The sequence below is a fragment of the Lonchura striata genome, chromosome 22 (assembly GCF_046129695.1).
Source record: "Lonchura striata isolate bLonStr1 chromosome 22, bLonStr1.mat, whole genome shotgun sequence".
In the NCBI taxonomy this organism is placed as follows: Eukaryota; Metazoa; Chordata; class Aves; order Passeriformes; family Estrildidae; genus Lonchura; species Lonchura striata.
This window is the reverse complement of record NC_134624.1, coordinates 3,555,104-3,572,716: the sequence shown is the minus strand read 5'-3', so window position 1 is coordinate 3,572,716 and position 17,613 is coordinate 3,555,104. Positions and strand designations below refer to the sequence as shown.

The window sequence follows — 17,613 nt, the reverse complement described above, 5'->3', positions numbered from 1 at the left end:
GTGCTGCTCCCTCAGGGCCAGGAAAACAGGGAAAAGGCATGGGAAAATATTCCCTCCAACCCCAAGGGAGGGCTCCTGGTGTGGTGATGCCAAACCTCCCCCTAGGAGTGGCTTTGGGAAGGAAAATCAGCACACGAGTCATCCAACTGCATTTATTTCCTTTAAAAATAGGTGATTTCTTCGTACAAAATACCACCCCAGTGGCTCTGCTGGGCGTTGAAAAATAGGAGATAGGGAAAAAAACCCATCATTTGGTCCTGGCTACTGCATTTGGGATAATTACCCACACTTTCCACACGCTTCCATCACGCCCTGCCTGGGCTGGGGGAGTCACAGCTTCCAGCTTGGGGCACAGGCATGAGCAGAGGCAACCAGAGACAATAAAACCTCTTTAAAATCCCCCAAACCTCTTTAAAATCCCCCAAACCCAGCCCTCTCACCCCAACAAAGGAACAGGGGACAGCCCCATTCCCAACCCCGCTGGGCTTATGTCAGGATCAGGCTCAGGAGGAGCTTGGAAAGCTCCAGCCCTGAGTCCCTCACTGATCCCCCCTCCAAATGTGGGTATTTGTACAACAAATAAAAGATAAATAAATACATTTGACACTGGCACTTCAGGTAGGTCCTACACATAAACACAGGGAGCAGGGGGTTTAGCTGGACCCATCCCAGGAAAAGCTGCCCCAACCACATCATTTTCCCTAAAAAATAGGCATTAACCCCTTAGAAACCCAGCTGGGAGGAACAGGGGCTCCACAGACCTGCTCTGGTCTCAGCAGGTGACTTTTCCTCCACCAGCCCAGCTTCCCTGAGGATCCCAGAGGGAAAACCTCAAATCCTTCATTTTATTTTCAGCCTGGCTGATGCTGTGGGTGGCCACATCCAGGGATGACCAGAAAAAAACCCCACAAATGCCCTAAGGGCTGTGCTGGAAATGCAAACCAGAATATTTATATATATGTATCTGTAGAAAGATATATCTATAGAATCAGATACAGATCTGTACATACACAGATCCATTTCTAGCTGTCTCTCTAGATCTAGACATATAACTAAATACAGATATGCCTATATCTAGATATATCCATTTATAGATACACATATATCACACACACACATTACAGATCATCAATCAACACTCAAAAGAGTGATTTAGCTGCTTACTAGCTAAAAAATTCACATAAAAACCATAAAAAAAATTAAATTTCCCCAGGGAGGATCGTGCTGGGTTGAAGTCCAAGGGCACAGGGCACAGGCTCCTGAGGAGGCCTGTGGGTGGGGAAGGGGTGGGATGGGGGATCCCAGGGGATCCCGGGGATTTCTGCCCATACAGGCACAGAGGTAAACACAGCTGCCAAGGGGGCTCGACCCACACGGGGTCAGAGCATCCCCACAAGTGCTCAGGGTGGGGTGGCCACTGGCCTGGGGGGACACAGGGCCACCCCGCTGCTCCCACGCCTTCCCCCCTCCTGCAGCCTGGGGGGGCCTGCAGAGGGACAGACAGACGGACAGACAAGCCATGCAGGGAGTGCAGGGAGAGCGGGAGCGGGCTGGGAGCCAGGGCAGCACCCCCGGGAGGCACCTCCAGCCCTGCTGCCCCCAGGAGCTGAGGGGCTCATCCTCCGCTCCCGCTGGCACGGAGGGGCTGGAGCTGCCAGCAGGGCCCTCAGAAGAGGCTGGAGGTGCCAGTGGTGCCCTCAGAAGAGGATGGAGGTGCCAGCGGGGCTCTCAGAAGAGGCTGGAGGTGCCCTCAGAAGAGGCAGGAGGTGCCAGCAGGTGTTGGGAAGGATAGATAAATATAATTGCCTGGCAGAAGATTCACAGTAGTACAGCCAGGATGAAAACAATCCTCCCTACTGGCTGGACAATGCCCTTACCTACTGATAGGTCCAAAAGTCAAATGGACTGTTCCATCTCAACCCCAAAAATGTACCACACCTGTAACCCTCCGCTGAAGCATCAGGTGTCTGTGACCCCATTGGCCCAAGTCTTGTTCCAGCCCACCTTGAAGCCCCTGATAAGGGGTCTCTGAGGAGCCAGACACTCTCTTGGATCTTCCCCTCTCTTGGATCTTCCCCCCTCTTGGATCTTCCCCTCTCTTGGAACTTCCACCCTCTCCTGGAGCATCCTCTCTACCCCTTGTTTCTCCCCTCTCCCATCCCCTCAGGCCTTGCCCCGTGCTGCATCTGGCAGCTCCAAGCAAGACCTTTCACCATCCCTAATAAACCTGATATTCTAGGAGCAGCCTCCAGAAATCTCTAATCTCCATTCATCTAAACCATCCTTGAGCCCAGCGTTCCCTACAAGCAGGGCTTTCAGAAGAGGCAGGAGCTGCCCCCAGAGGAGGCAGGAGCTGCCCTCAGGAGAGGCAGGAGCTGCCCCCAGAGGAGGCAGGAGGTGCCCCCAGAGGAGGCAGGAGCTGCCCTCAGAGGAGGCAGGAGCTGCCCTCAGAGGAGGCAGGAGGTGCCCTCAGGAGAGGCAGGAGCTGCCCTCAGAGGAGGCAGGAGGTGCCCTCAGAGGAGGCAGGAGGTGCCCTCAGGAGAGGCAGGAGGTGCCCTCAGGAGAGGCAGGAGCTGCCCTCAGAGGAGGCAGGAGCTGCCCTCAGAGGAGGCAGGAGCTGCCCTCAGGAGAGGCAGGAGCTGCCCTCAGAGGAGGCAGGAGCTGCCCTCAGAGGAGGCAGGAGGTGCCCTCAGAGGAGGCAGGAGCTGCCCTCAGAGGAGGCAGGAGGTGCCCCCAGAGGAGGCAGGAGCTGCCCTCAGAGGAGGCAGGAGCCGCGCAGGCCCCGCGGCCGGCCCAGCTCGGCGGCCAGCGCCCGGCTGATGCGGCTCGTGGCCAGCCGGGCGCTCCGGGCAGCCTGCACAGCCCGGCTGAGGGACCAGTCCAGCTCCTCCAGCTCCTCCAGGCGCAGGCTCAGGCAGCGCTGCTGGCCCCGGGGCCGGGGGGGACGCTCTGCCCGCCGGGGCCCCGCGGGGACAGCCAGGGGGACCCCGGCCAGGGCTGGGGCTGAGGTAGGAGCTGCTGGGGAGCAGTAGCTGGGAGGAAGAAGGGACACGGGCTCAGTGATGGGTTCTGTGCCACCACTACACCCAATTCCCATCCCTCTTCCCCATCTCCCCCATGCCCACCCCACAGCACCACCCCCTAAACACAGCCCCAGAGGAGCTGGTGGCCGTGTCACCCCACAATGGATCCCTGGGGTGGGGACAGCCCCTCCTGGGTTCCCCTCCACCCCTGGGGGATGCTGACCCTCCCCGAGCCCCCTCCCAGCCCCACGGCATCCTTACAGCATGGAGGGCACGTAAGGCACAAGGGGGACGGGTGCCAGGCAGATGGTGGCAGCGGTGGCAGCAGGGGCGGCTGCCAAGTACCAAATTCCAGGTTGCTCTGGTTTCTCAGCTCCTGGGGGACAGGAGCCACCAGGACCACGCTCTGCTGCGGGGAGGAAGGTGGTTAGATGTCCCCATGGGGGTTCGGTGTCCCCAGGGGTGCGCATGGTGTGGCAGCCCCAGTGCCATCACCCACTGGGTGGGCACAGTCCCCAGGCACTGTCCGGGGGCTGAGGTTGTTCCTCGTCCCCCCACACAGGGAGGAGCTGTGCCAGGCACGTGTCACCCGTGTCACCCACCGTGTGTGGCTGTGTCCCTGCTGCCCGGCACAGAGGGGCCCATGGGTGCCCGGCAGCTGGGGCAGGACGTTCTCCTGGGGGTGCTGTGCTGGGGCTGCCGGGGGGTGTCACCTCCCCCAGATGCAGCTGTGGAGAGAGGACATCAGGAACATCCCGTGCAGAGCCAGCCAGGGACGTTTGGGAAGAGCTGAGGGGTTTGGGGGGGCTGATGAGATGGGAGGAGGGGGTTTCCCTGCAGGGAAAGGGGGGTCTGCAAAGGTGGGATCTGCACTGGCACCTGCAACAGGGCTGGGGACAGGTGACAGTGCTGTCGGTGACACCAGGAAACCCAGGGAATCCCAGAATTTCTGCCCACACTGACACAGATGCCAAGGGGGGCTTGACCCGTGCAGGACCCCCGTGAGGCCATGGCATCCCCAGAGCTGCCCAGGTTGGTGCCCCTGGGGGACAGTGGGGTCTGGCCAAGGGACAGTGAGGGGAGCTCAGGCCATAAGCAACGGGTTTGTCTGTCCCCTCCCTAAGCTTCTCCAGTTAATTAATGAAGGTCATTAGCAGCTGTTAGGGGTGGTAAGGAAGGATGGAAGGGGATGGGCACCACTCACCTGATGCCATCCTGCCCCTGTGACACCGGGGACACCCCGAGGTGCCCGGCTCTTCTCGGGGTGCTGGGGTGGCACGCGTTGTCCCCGCCTGGTACCGTGTCCCTGCCAAACCCCAGCGTGAGCATGGCCAGGGTCCCCAAGGTGAGGGTGGCCACTTTCAGCCCCACCACGGACCTCCACCAGCACCCACCTGTGTCACCCGTGTGCTGTCCCCGGGATGTCACCGGCCCCGGCGGCTTCCCAAGGTGCTTCCGCAGGGCGGGGGGTGCCCGGGGCCTGGCAGGCGAGGGCTCTGGCTCGGAGGCTGCGGTGGAGGACAGGGAAGAGGGGTGGCATCCACTGGCACCCAGCTCCAGGCCTGCAGGACCCACCCTGGGCTGAGCACTGCGGGCTCCGTGGGACCACCAGGACCTGGTCCCCACGGTCCTGCAGCCCCACACCATCCTGCCGCCCTGGGGAGGGCGAGTGGCGTGCAGGAAGGAGCGTGTCCCCTCTGTCCCCACGGTCCTGCAGCCCCACACCATCCTGCCGCCCTGGGGAGGGCGAGTGGCGTGCAGGGAGGAGCATGTCCCCTCTGTCCCCACGCCAGTGGGGTCCCCCTTACCGAGGTCCAGCTCTGGCCTGTCCCGTGGCAGCGATGCTGACCTCTCCCTCCGCGTGGGTGTGAGCCCGGGGGCCACTCTGCCCCGCACCGGGGGGCTCGGGTTCCTGCAGAGGGGACAGAAACACTGTCACCACCTCCATAGGCTGAGGCTGTCCCCACGCTGCCCCCCACACCCCCCAGGTGCCCCCTGCCACCTACCCCGAGGGTGCCGCGTCCTGCGGGGCCGATGTTCCGCTGGCCAGCGGCTGCCTCCCGGCCGGGGTGAGGCAGGAAGGGGCTTTTCCCCCGGGATGGCTGCGGGAGCGCAGCAGGCTCTCCTCCAGCCGCAGCCGCAGCCGCCACACCTCGTCCTGCAGCGCTCGGATGGCCCGGCTGCCCCAGGACACACGGCCCAGTGAGGGGGACTGCAGCCAGCAGGGACCCCAGCGGTGCTGGGGGCCCTGGGGGAGCACCAGCAACCCCCTCCCACATCCCCCATCCCCACCCAGCAGCTGTGACCCTCCCCAGAACCAAGCCTGGGGTTGGGCTGGCGTCCAGTGCCCAGTGGGTGCCTCCGGGGGGGGTCCCGGTGTCATCCCAAGGGGGTCTGGCCTGGTTTGGGGCGGGGGGACACAGCCACTCACTCGCGCTCCAGACGGGAGCCCAGCAGGTCACAGGCAGCCGGGTCGGGGGACGGCGGGTCGGGGGACAGGAGGGTGGGGGATGGCGTTTCAGGGGATGGCAGGGGGCTGCTTGGGCTCCGGGCCATGGCTATGGGGTGGCCACCGGCGCTGGCACAGCTCCTGTCTCCCACCTCCGAGTCCGTGCGAGCTGGGGAGGAAGGGGAGCAGTGAGCTGGGATCAGACAGCAGAGATTGGGACACACCTCCCTCCAGGGAGGGTGACACCAGCACACCGGTGACACCAGCACCAGGAGGAGGTCCAGGAATCCCAAAAACCAGAGCCACAAAGCCAGGGCCCCCCAGATCTCCGTCCCTCGCCGAGTCCTGTGTACTCACTGCCATCACCGTCGGGGTCCGGCCCCACCTCGCTGCCCGCGCTCTCAGCCCAGCGAGGGGGGGAGCTGCTCTGAGAGGGGCTGCTGGGGGGCAGCCGGGGCCCCCCTGTGCCCCCCGGCGGGTAGATGCCCATCAGTGCTGTCTCGGAGGGAAGCGGGCTCGTCTCTCTCTTCCGCGGGGTACGGAGGCTGCTGGGGATGGGGACGGAAGGTCCCAGCGAGCCCGGAGTCCTGGGGAAGGGACGGGTCATGCGGGCAGCCCCCAGGGCTCCCCCCGGCCACGGGCACTCTGCACATCTCCAGCCCCGCCAGAACCCTGCTCCCCACACCCTCAGCGCCTCTCCCTCCATCCCTGCTCCTCTTCAATCCCCCAGACCCCGCAGGCACAGCCGAATTCCCGCAGCAGGGCCGTGGGCCGTACCCCGGGCCAGGGGGAGGATGCTCGGGGGTGTGCACGGGGGGTGACACCCTGCTGGCCTCCGAGCCCACGAAGCCGCTGTCGGTCTCTGGGGACACGATGCGCTGCTCCTGCAGAGGCACGGGGACAGCAGGGTCGGTGTCCAGCAGCCCGGGAGGCTCTGGGGTGATCTCAGGTGGGGACACGCAGTCCCAGGGACTCACCGTGCGGGGCCCGTGCCGGGTGGCACTGCTGCCTGTCCCACGGAGGGACAGGGGCACCCGTGGTGGCCCAGGGACCTCCAGAGGCTTGGCAGAGGCTGGCGGCTCCTCAGCAGTGACAGGGGAGGGCTGGCCCCGTGTCTCCTCCAGGTTTGGGGGTCCTCTGGGGGGAAGCATCGCAGCTCTTCTCTGCTGGAGGTGCCTGCGGGGAGGGGATGGAGCAGCAGTGATGGGGCAGAGCAACCCCAGGCACGGGGAAATGTCCTGGTCCAGCTCTGCCGTGGAGGCCGTTAAAGGTAAAACTGGAGACACGATGTCAAAGCTCCTGCTCACCCTCCCTGGGGACCCGACCTCCCTCAGCACTTACAAGGGCAAGGAGTCGAGGTTGGGCTCCTCCTCCAGCGACCGTGTCCTGCAGGGGACCTTGCTGGGGCCACCGTCCCCCGCCGCGGGTGCATCCACCTCCTCCTGGGACCCGCTCCCCGCCAGGCTCAGCTGCTCCAGGCTCAGCGACTCTGGCAAGGACTTGAAGTGCTTGTACCTGGGGGGACCCACAGGCAGGAGCGAGTGGCTTTGGGACATGCTCTGTGCCCGTGTCCCCCCGGCCCCGCTGTGAGGGCACTCACTGCTCCAGCAGGTCCCCGAAATCCTCCTCCACTTGGCGCTGTTTGTGCCAGAGGGGCCAGGGCAGCCCCCCTGCCACCCCGTCGCTGTCCCCTGCTGTCCCTCGAGGACCCTCCACCAGCGCAGGGCTCTGTGGGCACAGCACAAGGGGGTGAGAGGGGCAACCCCCATAAATGCAGTGGGATGAGGAACCTTTGCACCCCCAGCTCACCTCGGGGTGCGGGGAGTGGGCGGCCGGTGGTGGGGATGGGGCTGGGGGGCAGCGGGGCTGCGGGGAGGGGTGAGGGAGGGACTGCGGGGAGGGGTGAGGGAGGGGCTGCGGGGAGGGGTGAGGGAGGGGCTGCGGGGAGGGGTGAGGGAGGGGCTGCCGCCTGCCCCCCGGCTCCAGCCGCTCCTTCAGCCCCTCCAGGCGCAGCCCCAGGCGGTAAATCTCCCCTTCCACTGCCCTGCAAGACACCAGCAATCAGTGCAGGGGGGACAGCGACCCCCGGGGGCTCTGGGGAGGGGGTGGCAGGAGGATCGAGCACGTACCGGTCAGGATCAAACCCCCCCGCCGCTGCCGGGAGCTGCTGCCGGCCCCTCAGGTATTCCCGCTCCAGCGCATCCTGCGCGTCCTTCAGCATCCTCATCCTCTGCTGCACAGGGTGCGGGGTCCGAGCCTGCCCACTGGGCCCCGGGCACCCCCCGTGGCCCTGCCGCCCCCCAGGCTGGGGTTCGGGAAGGGACAGACACACCTGGAGCTGTTCCGAGGGGGTGGGGGTCCCTGCACACAGCCAGCTTTCAAAGGATTCCACCTGGCCGGGGTTGTACAGGCTAAGCCCGGCCCTGCTGTGCCCCCGCTCCGCACCCTCTAGACCCCCCCATGTGAAACATCCCCAGGGACTGCTCCAGCGCGATCCCCCACTGCAGCCCCCTCCCCAGCTTTCCTTCCTTCCCGGCACCCCACAACACAGCCCCTCCAATCCAGACCCCCTCTGCAGCTGCGCCTCCCCATCCCTATCCCTACAGTCCCTCCCAGAACTCCCCCAAATCCCCTCTTTGCTGCCTTGTAGCCCCCAAAACCCCTTCTCCATGCAGCCCCCCGAAGCCCCCCTGCTCACAGCTCCCCGTTCCTGCACCTCTCCTCGCCCCGGCCCTTACCTGTGCCTGCAGCCGGCGGCTCTGCCCCGCCAGGGCCCGGGTGAGCCGGGGCCCGGGGCAGCAGCACGGCCCGGGGCAGGTGGGGCAGCCCCCCCCGGGCACAGGAGGGGACCGAGGTTGGGGTGAACCCCCCTGCTCTGATGGTGCCGGGGCTGCAGCTGCTGGAAAACACAAGTGGAGGACAAGTGACACCGCAGCGCCGGTGACACCGGCGTGGGGAAGGGGCTGCGGAGAGAATCCCCCCAGAGCCGGGGCAGGAGCGCGGTGAGGCGGGCAGGGAACACGGACCAACACACCTGCGAGGTGTGCGGCTGTGGGATAAGGATCAACACACCTGCACCTGGCGAGGCCGGGGCTGTGGCCACGCCGAGAGCCGCTGTCCGTGCCTGCGGGATGCTCAGGGTCACCACGCGGCTCCCGGTGCCCACGGTGCCCACGGCGAGGCTGCGGCTGGGCTGCGGCGGGTCGGAGAACAGGCTCACCTGGGCAGGGAGAGCGGGTTTGGGCAGCCAGCCTGCACCCCGATCCACCCACCGTGCCCCGGGGCACCCTGGAGCACCTCACGGGCTCAGCAGTGGGTGAGGTGAAGGTGGCGACACGTGTGCGGGGGGCGGTTGGCACAGCCCTGCCTCAGTTTCCCCACCCACGCGGTGGCAGAGGTGACACGGGGACGCGCTTCCGCCCGTGGCCCTGCCATCTCAGAGATGTGCCCCGCCATCCCGGGGACAATCCGGCTCAGCCACCGCCCTGGCACGGAGGGAACCCCGCCAGCTCCCCGGGCTGCTGCGGGCTCTGCCGTGTTCTCCACCCCCCCGGGCTGGGACCGCTCAACCGCAGCTCCCCGGGAGGAGGAAGAGGAGGAAGGCACAACACATAACCTCAGGGAGGGGAACCCCCCCAGGCATGCTGAGCCCCCACCCACCCTGGCGCCCAGGCGCAGCTGGTCGATGGTGTTCTCAGCCTCGGCGTACTTGGTCAGCAGCTTGTGGTAGTCGTCCTGCGGGGAGGGGACACCATGGGGGACAGCACCGGCACGGGGGGTGCCCGAGGGCTGGGTGCTGCAGCTCTGTGCGGGGACAGCACGGAGCGGGAGTCCCACGGGTGGGGTGCAGAGACCGCCTCTCCAAAACACCCCATCCCTCTGTGCAGATGGGGAGAGCCCCCTCTCCTCCCAGCGGGACGAACATCCTGAGGGTCACAAGCTCTGTGGGGGTGACCGGCATCCCGGGGGGACATGAGCATCCTGTCCCCAGCCTGAGCACTGCCCACATCCCTGCTCCTTCCCTCCTCGCCAGCTCCAGGCAGGACCGGGAAGGACTGACCGGCTCCGAACCCCTATGGGCGTCCCAGAGATAGTGACACCCATTTCCCCCGCACCCCCTGCTCCCCCCACCCTGGAGACCCTCCCGGTAGGGCCCTGTGGCTGAACGGGGGGTGCTGGGCGTTACCTGCAGCTGCTGCACCAGCGCCGTGGCTTGTCTGGGCGACCTGAACTCCTGCGGCAGCCCGGCCGTGCTGGGGGGCTGCGGGGACACCCCCTCCCCGCTGCTCAGCAGCACCTCCCGGACGATTTCGGCCGGGGATTTGAAGCCGATGGGACCCCCGGGGCCGCGGGGGCGGGCGGGCAGCACCCGGCCCCGGGGCGGGCGGTAGCTCTGGTCGAACTTCACCCGCGCCTCCACCTTGGAGAGGTCGGGCAGGGGGTGGTTGAGCCGCCCTCGGCCGTACTGGGTGCCCTCGGTGCCCGTTCCCGAGGGATCCCTCGTCCCCTTGGCACCCGTTCGCCTCCGGGGGCTCAGGGACCGCGACTGCCGGGCGGGCTTGGGGGGCACCACCGCGGGCGCTGCTTTCTTGGGCGCTCGGGATCTGCCGTGCCCTTGGGGTGCCCGGGCATTCCCGGCGCCCTGGGGCTGCCCGGCGGGTGCCAAGCCAGCGGTGCCGGGGGCTGGCATCCCTGTGCCAGCTCTCTGCGGCTCGGGGACACGCTCGGGGCTGGGGCCATCGGCGGAGAGCTGCAGGGGGAGGCTCCGTCTCGGGCTCCACTCCTGCCTGTGCCCCCCGATGGTGTCCGCGGCCGTGCCCCAGCCCTGGTGCTGGCGGGACGGGGTGCCAGGGCCAGGGCTGGTGTCCGAGAGCCCTGAGGTGTTCCCCCGGTCCGTGCTGCAGCCCCGGGGCTGGCAGAGAGCCCGGCCGTCCCTCACCGCCTCGGGGCTGCCGCTGGAGCCCGAGCCCCAGCAGCCCCCAGGGGACAGCTCGGGGTAGGGGTCCCCATCGCTCTCTGCCCCCCAGGGCCCCTCGTCCCCCCCGGAGCTGCCCCGCTCCTCATCCTCCTCGGCCGGGTCCTGCCGCGGGTGCCAGCGCCCCTCCTCTGCCGGGGACCCCTCCTCCAGGTCCTCACTGTCACCTGCAAAACACCGGCACCGCGGGGCTGTCACCACCCAGCCCCAGCCGGTGTCCCCGGCCCCCGGGCTCCAGCAGCTCCTGGGACATTTGGGACCAAGCCTTTCGGGCAGGACTCACCCCACGGTGGGCTCCTGGCACCCTCCCCCAGGCCAATCACCCCATCCTCGTCCATCCGCCTTTCAAAGTCGTCTTCCTCCTCCTCCTCCTCCTCCTCCTCCTCCTGGCCGGGCCAGCGCGTCAGCTCTGTTTGTGTCCAGCGCAGCCATGGTGCCGGGCTGGCCATGGCCGCGGCCGCCCAGCCCTGTCACTTGTGTCGCTTCATGGCCCGGCGGCGGCGGTGGCGGCGGGCTGGGGACCTCCTTGTCGCGAATGTAGGTCACAGCATCGCTGCCGCGTCCTGGGGGGGCCGGGGGAGAGGGAGGGATGCTCAGCGGGACATGGTGGGCTCTGTTTGAGGTGTCTCCCCCACGCTGGCAGGGTCTTCCCTGTCCCCCAAATCCCGGGGACAAGATCCCCAGGACAGGGGGGACACCCTCAGAACAGACCTCCCCACTCTGCACCCCACTGTGGCTGCCGCATCTCTGCCAGCCGTGAGGTCCTCGTGGGGAAGGAGCCCCTCAGGGCCACCCCAAAAGGTTTCTCCCCACCCCAGGAATACCCAGCCCATGCTGGCACCCTGTGGATGTCACCCCCGCTGGGCAGCCACACCTGGGGACCACCAACAGTGCTGGGGAGGCAGGAGCACCCCAAAGACCCCTCTGGATGTGGGGTCACAGCAGAGACCCAACACACAAATGCCCCTGATGATCCCAAAGCATGAGCTCCCCCCTTGCCCCCACCCGGGGATTCCACCAGCAGCTGGAGAAACACCGGATGCCAAAGCCCCAAATGTGGGGTGTGGCAAGAAAGGCCACGGGGTTTTCCGACCCGTGTCCCCTCTGCTGGATTTGAGCCCCCAAAGCCCAAATTTTGGCGTGGGGTGGCCAAACCAGGCACCACCAGCCCCATGCAGGGGACACTCACCCTGCACCAGCAGCCTCAGGACATCCCCATCACCATGACCCCACGGGGAGGCCTGCCGAGCTCCCGAAACCTTCCTGTGCCTGTGGGGCAGCTGAGCTTTTGCAGAAGGAGGAAATGAAGTTTCCTGCAAGTTTGCAGGTGGCCACAAAAGTTTTAACCCCATCCGGCCCTGCGCAGTGGGGACTGAACCCTCCTCCCACAGCATTTTCCATCAAAACCTTTATTTTTTAATCCAGTTCAGAGCAAAATGCTGTAGGAAGAGAGGGGAGGGAGATCCCTGGGACCACCAGCAGTTGGTCCAAGAAATATCAGCATGAGGATCTTCCAGGAGACCTAAAATTAAGCTTTAAAGCCCCAAAATTCAGCCATCCTTGGAAATTCCTCCAGATTTCCAAAGGGAGGGTGCAGCTGGCCCCATCCTGGGATGCTGCTCACACTCCCAGGGATGCTGTGGCTGCATCCAGCCACTGTGGCCTGTCTTGGCACATTCACAGGCAGTCAATTAAGCCAGCTCGTTAATGTGTAATTAGTGGCATGCAGAGGACAGCTTGACGAGCTAATGAAACCACAGCACCATCCCTGGGGTGGCTGCTCGTAGCCAGAGGGTGCTGTGGTGATTTTGGGGTGCTGTTGGCTCAGGGATGGTGGTGATGAGGCATAAACCTATCCACACAGCCACATGCTATGGGAAAAGTCCTCTCATCCCCTCCCAAGCCTCACATCTGCAATTTCCTCAGGTGTTTGTGAGGTTTGAGGTTATTTTCCAGCACCACTCAGCATCAAGGGCATCATCCTTGCATCAGCCTTTTCCCCAGCCCGCCCTGCATCCTTGGGGCATTCGGAGCAGGAGCAAACCCCAAAGCATCCTGTAGGGTCTTGCAAACTTCCTGGGGGGTTTACATGAGGTTTTCTCCCCCACACTGAGTTGGGGAATGGATAATTCCATTCTCCACACCTGGGGATGCTCCACAGCTTCTCCTGCCACCGGGAAGGACAGGGCTGCCCATGGGATTCTTCAGACCTGGAGCTACTGAAACCAAAGTAGGATTTTGGCTTTAGCTCCTCCCTGAGCCGGGATGTTTCCAGCCCCAAGTCCTTACACATAGCCCAGAGATCCCCACCAAAGTTCCTCCCATCCCACCTGGAGCCCTGCAGGATCCCAGAGCCATGAGGAGCCCCAAACACCATGCCCAGGATTCCCAGATGGAGAGTGCTGGGTGAGAGGAGCCTGGGGGTCCTGTTCTCTTGGGATGAGGGGGGTTAAACCATTCCCAACCCATTTCTGGTGTTTCTTTAACCCCATCCTGCGCAAGGGATGGGAATTTTGCATCTCTTGAAGGAGGCTATGTCTAACCCACATGCTGTCACCCCATTTCTGAGCAGTGCACAGCCCCACAGCAGCTGCAGTCTGCAGGAGCCACTTCCAAACCCAGCCACAGGCATTGCTTTCCCAGAAAATCCCTCTGCTGATGGTCATGGTGGCAAGAGCAAAAATTCTCAGATTCTTTTCCTCCCCTCTAAGTGATTTTCTCACTGTTATGGGAGCACAGAAAAGCTTGAAAAATGATGTGGCTTCGTGCTCAGCAGCCACAAATCAAACAGAAACATTCCCAAATGAGTGTGCAGAAATATATCCATACATTTTAATTTTCCTCTTGGAAAGCCAGGATTTTTGCAACATGTAACTGGAAGAAGAGCTAAAAAGAAATTTAAAAGCCCCAGCTAAAAAAGCCTGAACTCTGCTCTGCCCCAGCCCCTCAGCCTCTCTCCTGCCCTACAAAGCCCAGCCAGGGCTGTCCCAAATTGTGGCTGAGGGGCTCAGCTGAGGGAGGGATGCTCCCAGCAGGGCTGGGGGCTCTGTCTGCCCCTCCAAAGCCCCGATCCTTTCGGCAGGCAGCGATCCCATCCCTGTCCCACTCCCGGCCCCGCGGCAGAGCCGGAGGCGAGGCTGAGCCCGCCCAGCCCATCCCGCGGGTGGCCGGGGAAGCAGCAGCCATCAGGGCCAGCACGAAGCCATCGTGGCTCCTGGGTTTATCAGCGGTGACAGCAGAGGAGACAGGAGCATCCTCCGCCCCAGGGCTCGCTCGGTGGCAGGGAAGGGGGGGGACAGGGCTGCTGTCACTCTGCCTTCACTGCCTTGTCAACCCCGGGCGGAGCAGGGGGATGGAGGGGCGCTAAACCCCCCGCCTCCGTCCCCACATTCTCTGAGTGATGTGGAATTGCCCAGTGTCCCAAAACCACTTGCCAGGAGGGGTTAAAGCCCCTCCTGCACATCTGTGTTCGTCTGGGATGCAGGGGGGGCTCAAGCCCGTCCCAGGCAAGGGATGGATGTTTTGCATCTCTTTTTAGGAGGCCAGAACGGCCTCGGGCTGAAACTTGGCAAGGGATGTCTGCGCTCCAGGAGGGAGAAATTCCTGATGTATAAACCCTTTTTTAAAGCCCACAGAGCCCCGTTTTTATAGGCATGAAAGAGGGCAGAGAAGCGGAAACGCTGCGTTCTTAGTTTGCATTATTTCTTACTAGAACAAGGGAGGGACCATCACAGCGAGGAAGAGCCTGACAAATCTCCTTGGCCCCTTGAAAGCACACACCTGTCACCATCACCACAAAACCCGCGTGTCACCCCAATTCCAGCAGCTGGAGGAGCCATGTCCTACCCCCCCCAGCCCCCCTTACTGGCACACCCCCACGGAGAGGCACCAAAACCCCCTGGAAATGTCATTTTCCCATCACTTGCACCGAAGCAAAGCCCCACGGCAGGACAGCGCCTCTTTCCTCCCTCCTCGCTGGCACTCCTGTCCCCGCTGGGGACACCCCGGGGCTGAATCCCCGCAGGGATGGCCGCAATGCCCTGAAGGACAGCCTTAATCCCCGTCTGGAGAGCGCTGTCCCCGCGCCACAGCCGGTGCCACCGATCCCTTCTTAGCACGGGGCAGCGGGCGGGGACACGGCAGGGGAGATTGCGCTGGGATGAACCAGCCACAGCTTCTCTGTGCCACGGCCTCAACCTCCCACAGCAAAGAATTTCTGCCCAGTATCCCATCCAGCCCTGCTCTTTGTCAGTTTGAAGCCATTCCCCGTGTCCTGTCCCTCCATCCCTTGTCCCAAGTCCCCCTCCTGTTCTCCTGGAGCATTTTTAGGCGGCTCTGAGCTCTCCCTGGAGCTTTTCCATCCCCATCTCTCCCAGCCCGTACGGACAGCGCCTGCCGTGCCGCGCTCCCCGGCTGCCCTTGAACTTTAAGAAGCGATTTGAGCCCTGCCCGGAAGGCGCCGAAAGGCTGCGGCTGAGCACGGGACACCCGCGGGCACCACCGGCTGCCATGAACACGGCTGCCCTTTAAATCACAACACGGAACTGAAGCTGATCGCTGCCCCGGCGACTTCCTCGGAGCAGCCGCCGGCAGCTCCCGGCCCCGCAGCCTCCGCCGAGCCCCGGCCGTGCCTCCGAGCCGCCTCCGCAGCCCCTGACGAAACTCTCCCGGAATCCTCCGGCCCCGGCGGGGAGGAGGCACCGCCAGAAGAAAAGTTCTGACAAGTTTCCTCGGAGCCACGAAGGCTGCGATGGCGTGGGGAGGACACGCCTCGGCCAGGAGCGGCGTGTCCCGCATCCTCCCGGCGTGTCCCGCATCCTCCCGATGTGTCCCATGGCCTCGGCCGCAGGGACCCCGCCGGGACTGGGGGTGTCCCCGCTCCGCCCAGGGACCCCAGGCAGCTCCCGGCTGCGAGCCAGCCCTGCCCGAGCCGGGCTCAGCGGAGCCGGGAGCTCTGGAGGCGGCCCCGGGATGGGGCCCGCGGGCTGCGCCTCCAGCTGTGCCTCCAGCGGCGCCCCGGGGGCCCTCTCCTTCCCTCCAGCTGTGCAGGCGGCTGGCGGGGAGCAGCGAGCCATTCCCGGCCCCCCGGCACAGCTGGGGCACATCTGGCCCGAGGGCACCGCTGGAGAGGCGCCCTGAGCCCCGCGAGCGCCGCGCTGCCCACCTGTAGGCAGGGCCCGGCCGGCGCTGGGCGGCTCCGGTGCCGATCCCGATGCCAGCACCGATCCCGGTCCCGGTCCCGGCTCCGATCCCGGCTCCGATCCCGGTCCCGGTTCCGATCCTCCCCGGCCCCGCCGGACAAAAGCGCGGCCCGCGGCGCTAGGGGGCGGGGCCTCCCTCATTAGCATACCGCAGCACTCCGCCAATCCGCGCGCGGAGCGGGAAGTCGTCAGCATAACCCCGCCCACCTTTTATTTGCATATCCGGCGGCTGGCGGCCAATCAGAACCGCGGCTGGGGGAACATCATTGGCATAATTTATGCAGCGCGGGCACCCCCTGGCGAGGCGCTGCCCATTCCCGGGATGCCATGGGATGGAATCCATGGGATCCGTGGGATCGATGGGATCCATGGGATCCATGGGATGGGATCAATGGGATCCGTGGGATCCATGGGATCCATGGGATGGGAATGAGATTCATGGGATGGGATGGAATCCATGGGATGGGATGGGATCCAGAGGATGGGATGGGATCCATGGGATGGGATGGAATCCATGGAATGGGATGGGATGGGATTCATGGAATGGGATGGAATCCAAAGGACAGGATGGGATACATGAGACAGGATCCATGGGATGGGATGGAATCCATAGGATGGGATGGGATCCAGGGATGGCCAATCCCAGAGATCCTTGGAAAGGATTGAGATGAAAGTAGAAAAGGGATGGGGTAGGAATGAGGAGTGATTGAGATGGGAAAGAATGAGGTAGGATGGAATGAAATGGGGATAGGTCTGGGCATGGTATAGGATGGGAAAAAGGACTAGATGGGTCAAGGATGGGATGGGGCTGACATAGAGCATCCCCTCACCACCACCACCACTGCACTCCCACCCACCCTGCCACCCTGGGAAGCTTCCAGGATACCAGGGAAAATATCCTGGCATCCCTATCCCTTCCTACCCCCTCATCCCACCCCAAAGCACCCCCCAAGCGTAGCCTTTTTTCTACCCTGATAGATTTATTGAAAAATTAAAAGCACAAGCTCTGTATATATAAATACGACAACATTGCCAGCAATTTACAAGGCCTCCGGTCGCTCTCTCTGCATCCCCCCCGTGGCTGGTACCACCCACCTGGGCACCTTGGGGACCACCCAAAGGAGCAGCAACCCCCTGACGCTCCCTCCATCCCGAGCCACGGGCCCCCCTTGCTCTGTGTGTGGCACTCAAATGACAGCGGGGACACCCAGACCGTGCCACCCTCCTGCCCCGCTCGCAGCCTGGCTGAGGGGGAGAGGATATTCTCACCCCGGAGAGGACAGGGATGGAAACTGGGAGGGATGTGCCCGTTCTCAGCCTGCCCTACCCAGGCAGGGAGCCTGCAGCGGGCGTGGGGACATTTGGGGACAAGCTGGGGGTGTCTGCATGTGCGGGGCGGCGCGGGCTGTCCCACCTGGGGCCATCCCTCATCCCCATCCCCGGCGCTGCCCGAACCCCGCTCCTAAAGGGCCACGTTGAATTCTGTGACCAGGAAATCGATGTAGTCCTTGTCCTTCAGCTTAAAGGCCTCGGCGATGATGCGGGCGGCTTCCCGGTGCTCCTTGCCCCGCAGCCCTGTGCCGTTCACCTCCAAAATGACGTGTCCCACCTTCAGCTTCCCGCAGTTGTGCGCCGAGCCCCCCCGCTGCAGGAGAGAGAGGCGTCAGCTCGTGTTCCCCTCATGTTCCCACCACTCCCTGCATCAAGCAGGGGGGAAAAAACTGGGAGATATTTCATATCTGACGTGATGGATGTGAAATAGTTCACTTTTTTGGAGAGAGGGGATGAAGCTGGCTTGCCCCCTGCTTGCTCCTGGAGCGTGACGCCAGCTGAGATGGCCAAGAATAACCAAGGCAGAGTTGGCTCTGCTTTTTTTTTGTTGTAAATAACTTGAATTTTGCCCCAAGTAAACAGCAAACAGGGAGACAGCTCCAGAGGGCTCAGTCCCCTGGCTTCCATCCACCA

General features: G+C 64.0%; 2 protein-coding genes across 6 annotated transcripts in view; both read right to left on the bottom strand.

The window, feature by feature from the left end:
* Positions 1 to 2,755: 2,755 nt before the first annotated feature.
* AKNA (AT-hook transcription factor) lies at positions 2,756 to 15,244 on the bottom strand. Its single transcript, XM_077787953.1, is given in 24 exon segments — positions 2,756 to 3,032; positions 3,285 to 3,432; positions 3,626 to 3,751; positions 4,228 to 4,329; positions 4,418 to 4,585; positions 4,832 to 4,935; positions 5,030 to 5,203; positions 5,455 to 5,641; positions 5,830 to 6,059; positions 6,250 to 6,356; positions 6,450 to 6,648; positions 6,814 to 7,017; positions 7,076 to 7,200; positions 7,282 to 7,516; positions 7,602 to 7,702; positions 7,805 to 7,864; positions 8,211 to 8,368; positions 8,545 to 8,692; positions 9,133 to 9,207; positions 9,659 to 10,614; positions 10,731 to 10,909; positions 10,911 to 11,010; positions 11,637 to 11,760; positions 14,831 to 15,244. Coding segments are annotated over 24 exon segments (4,701 nt in total).
* Positions 15,245 to 16,605: 1,361 nt separating this feature from the next.
* Positions 16,606 to 17,613, bottom strand: part of WHRN (whirlin) — a 52,386-nt gene continuing 51,378 nt past the window's right edge. For all 5 annotated transcript variants that reach the window (XM_021548085.2, XM_077787815.1, XM_077787816.1 and 2 more), the window contains one exon: positions 16,606 to 17,293. In XM_021548085.2, coding sequence (XP_021403760.1) covers positions 17,111 to 17,293 — 183 coding nt within the window. In that variant the 3' untranslated portion in view covers positions 16,606 to 17,110. The remainder of the gene's footprint in view (positions 17,294 to 17,613) is intronic.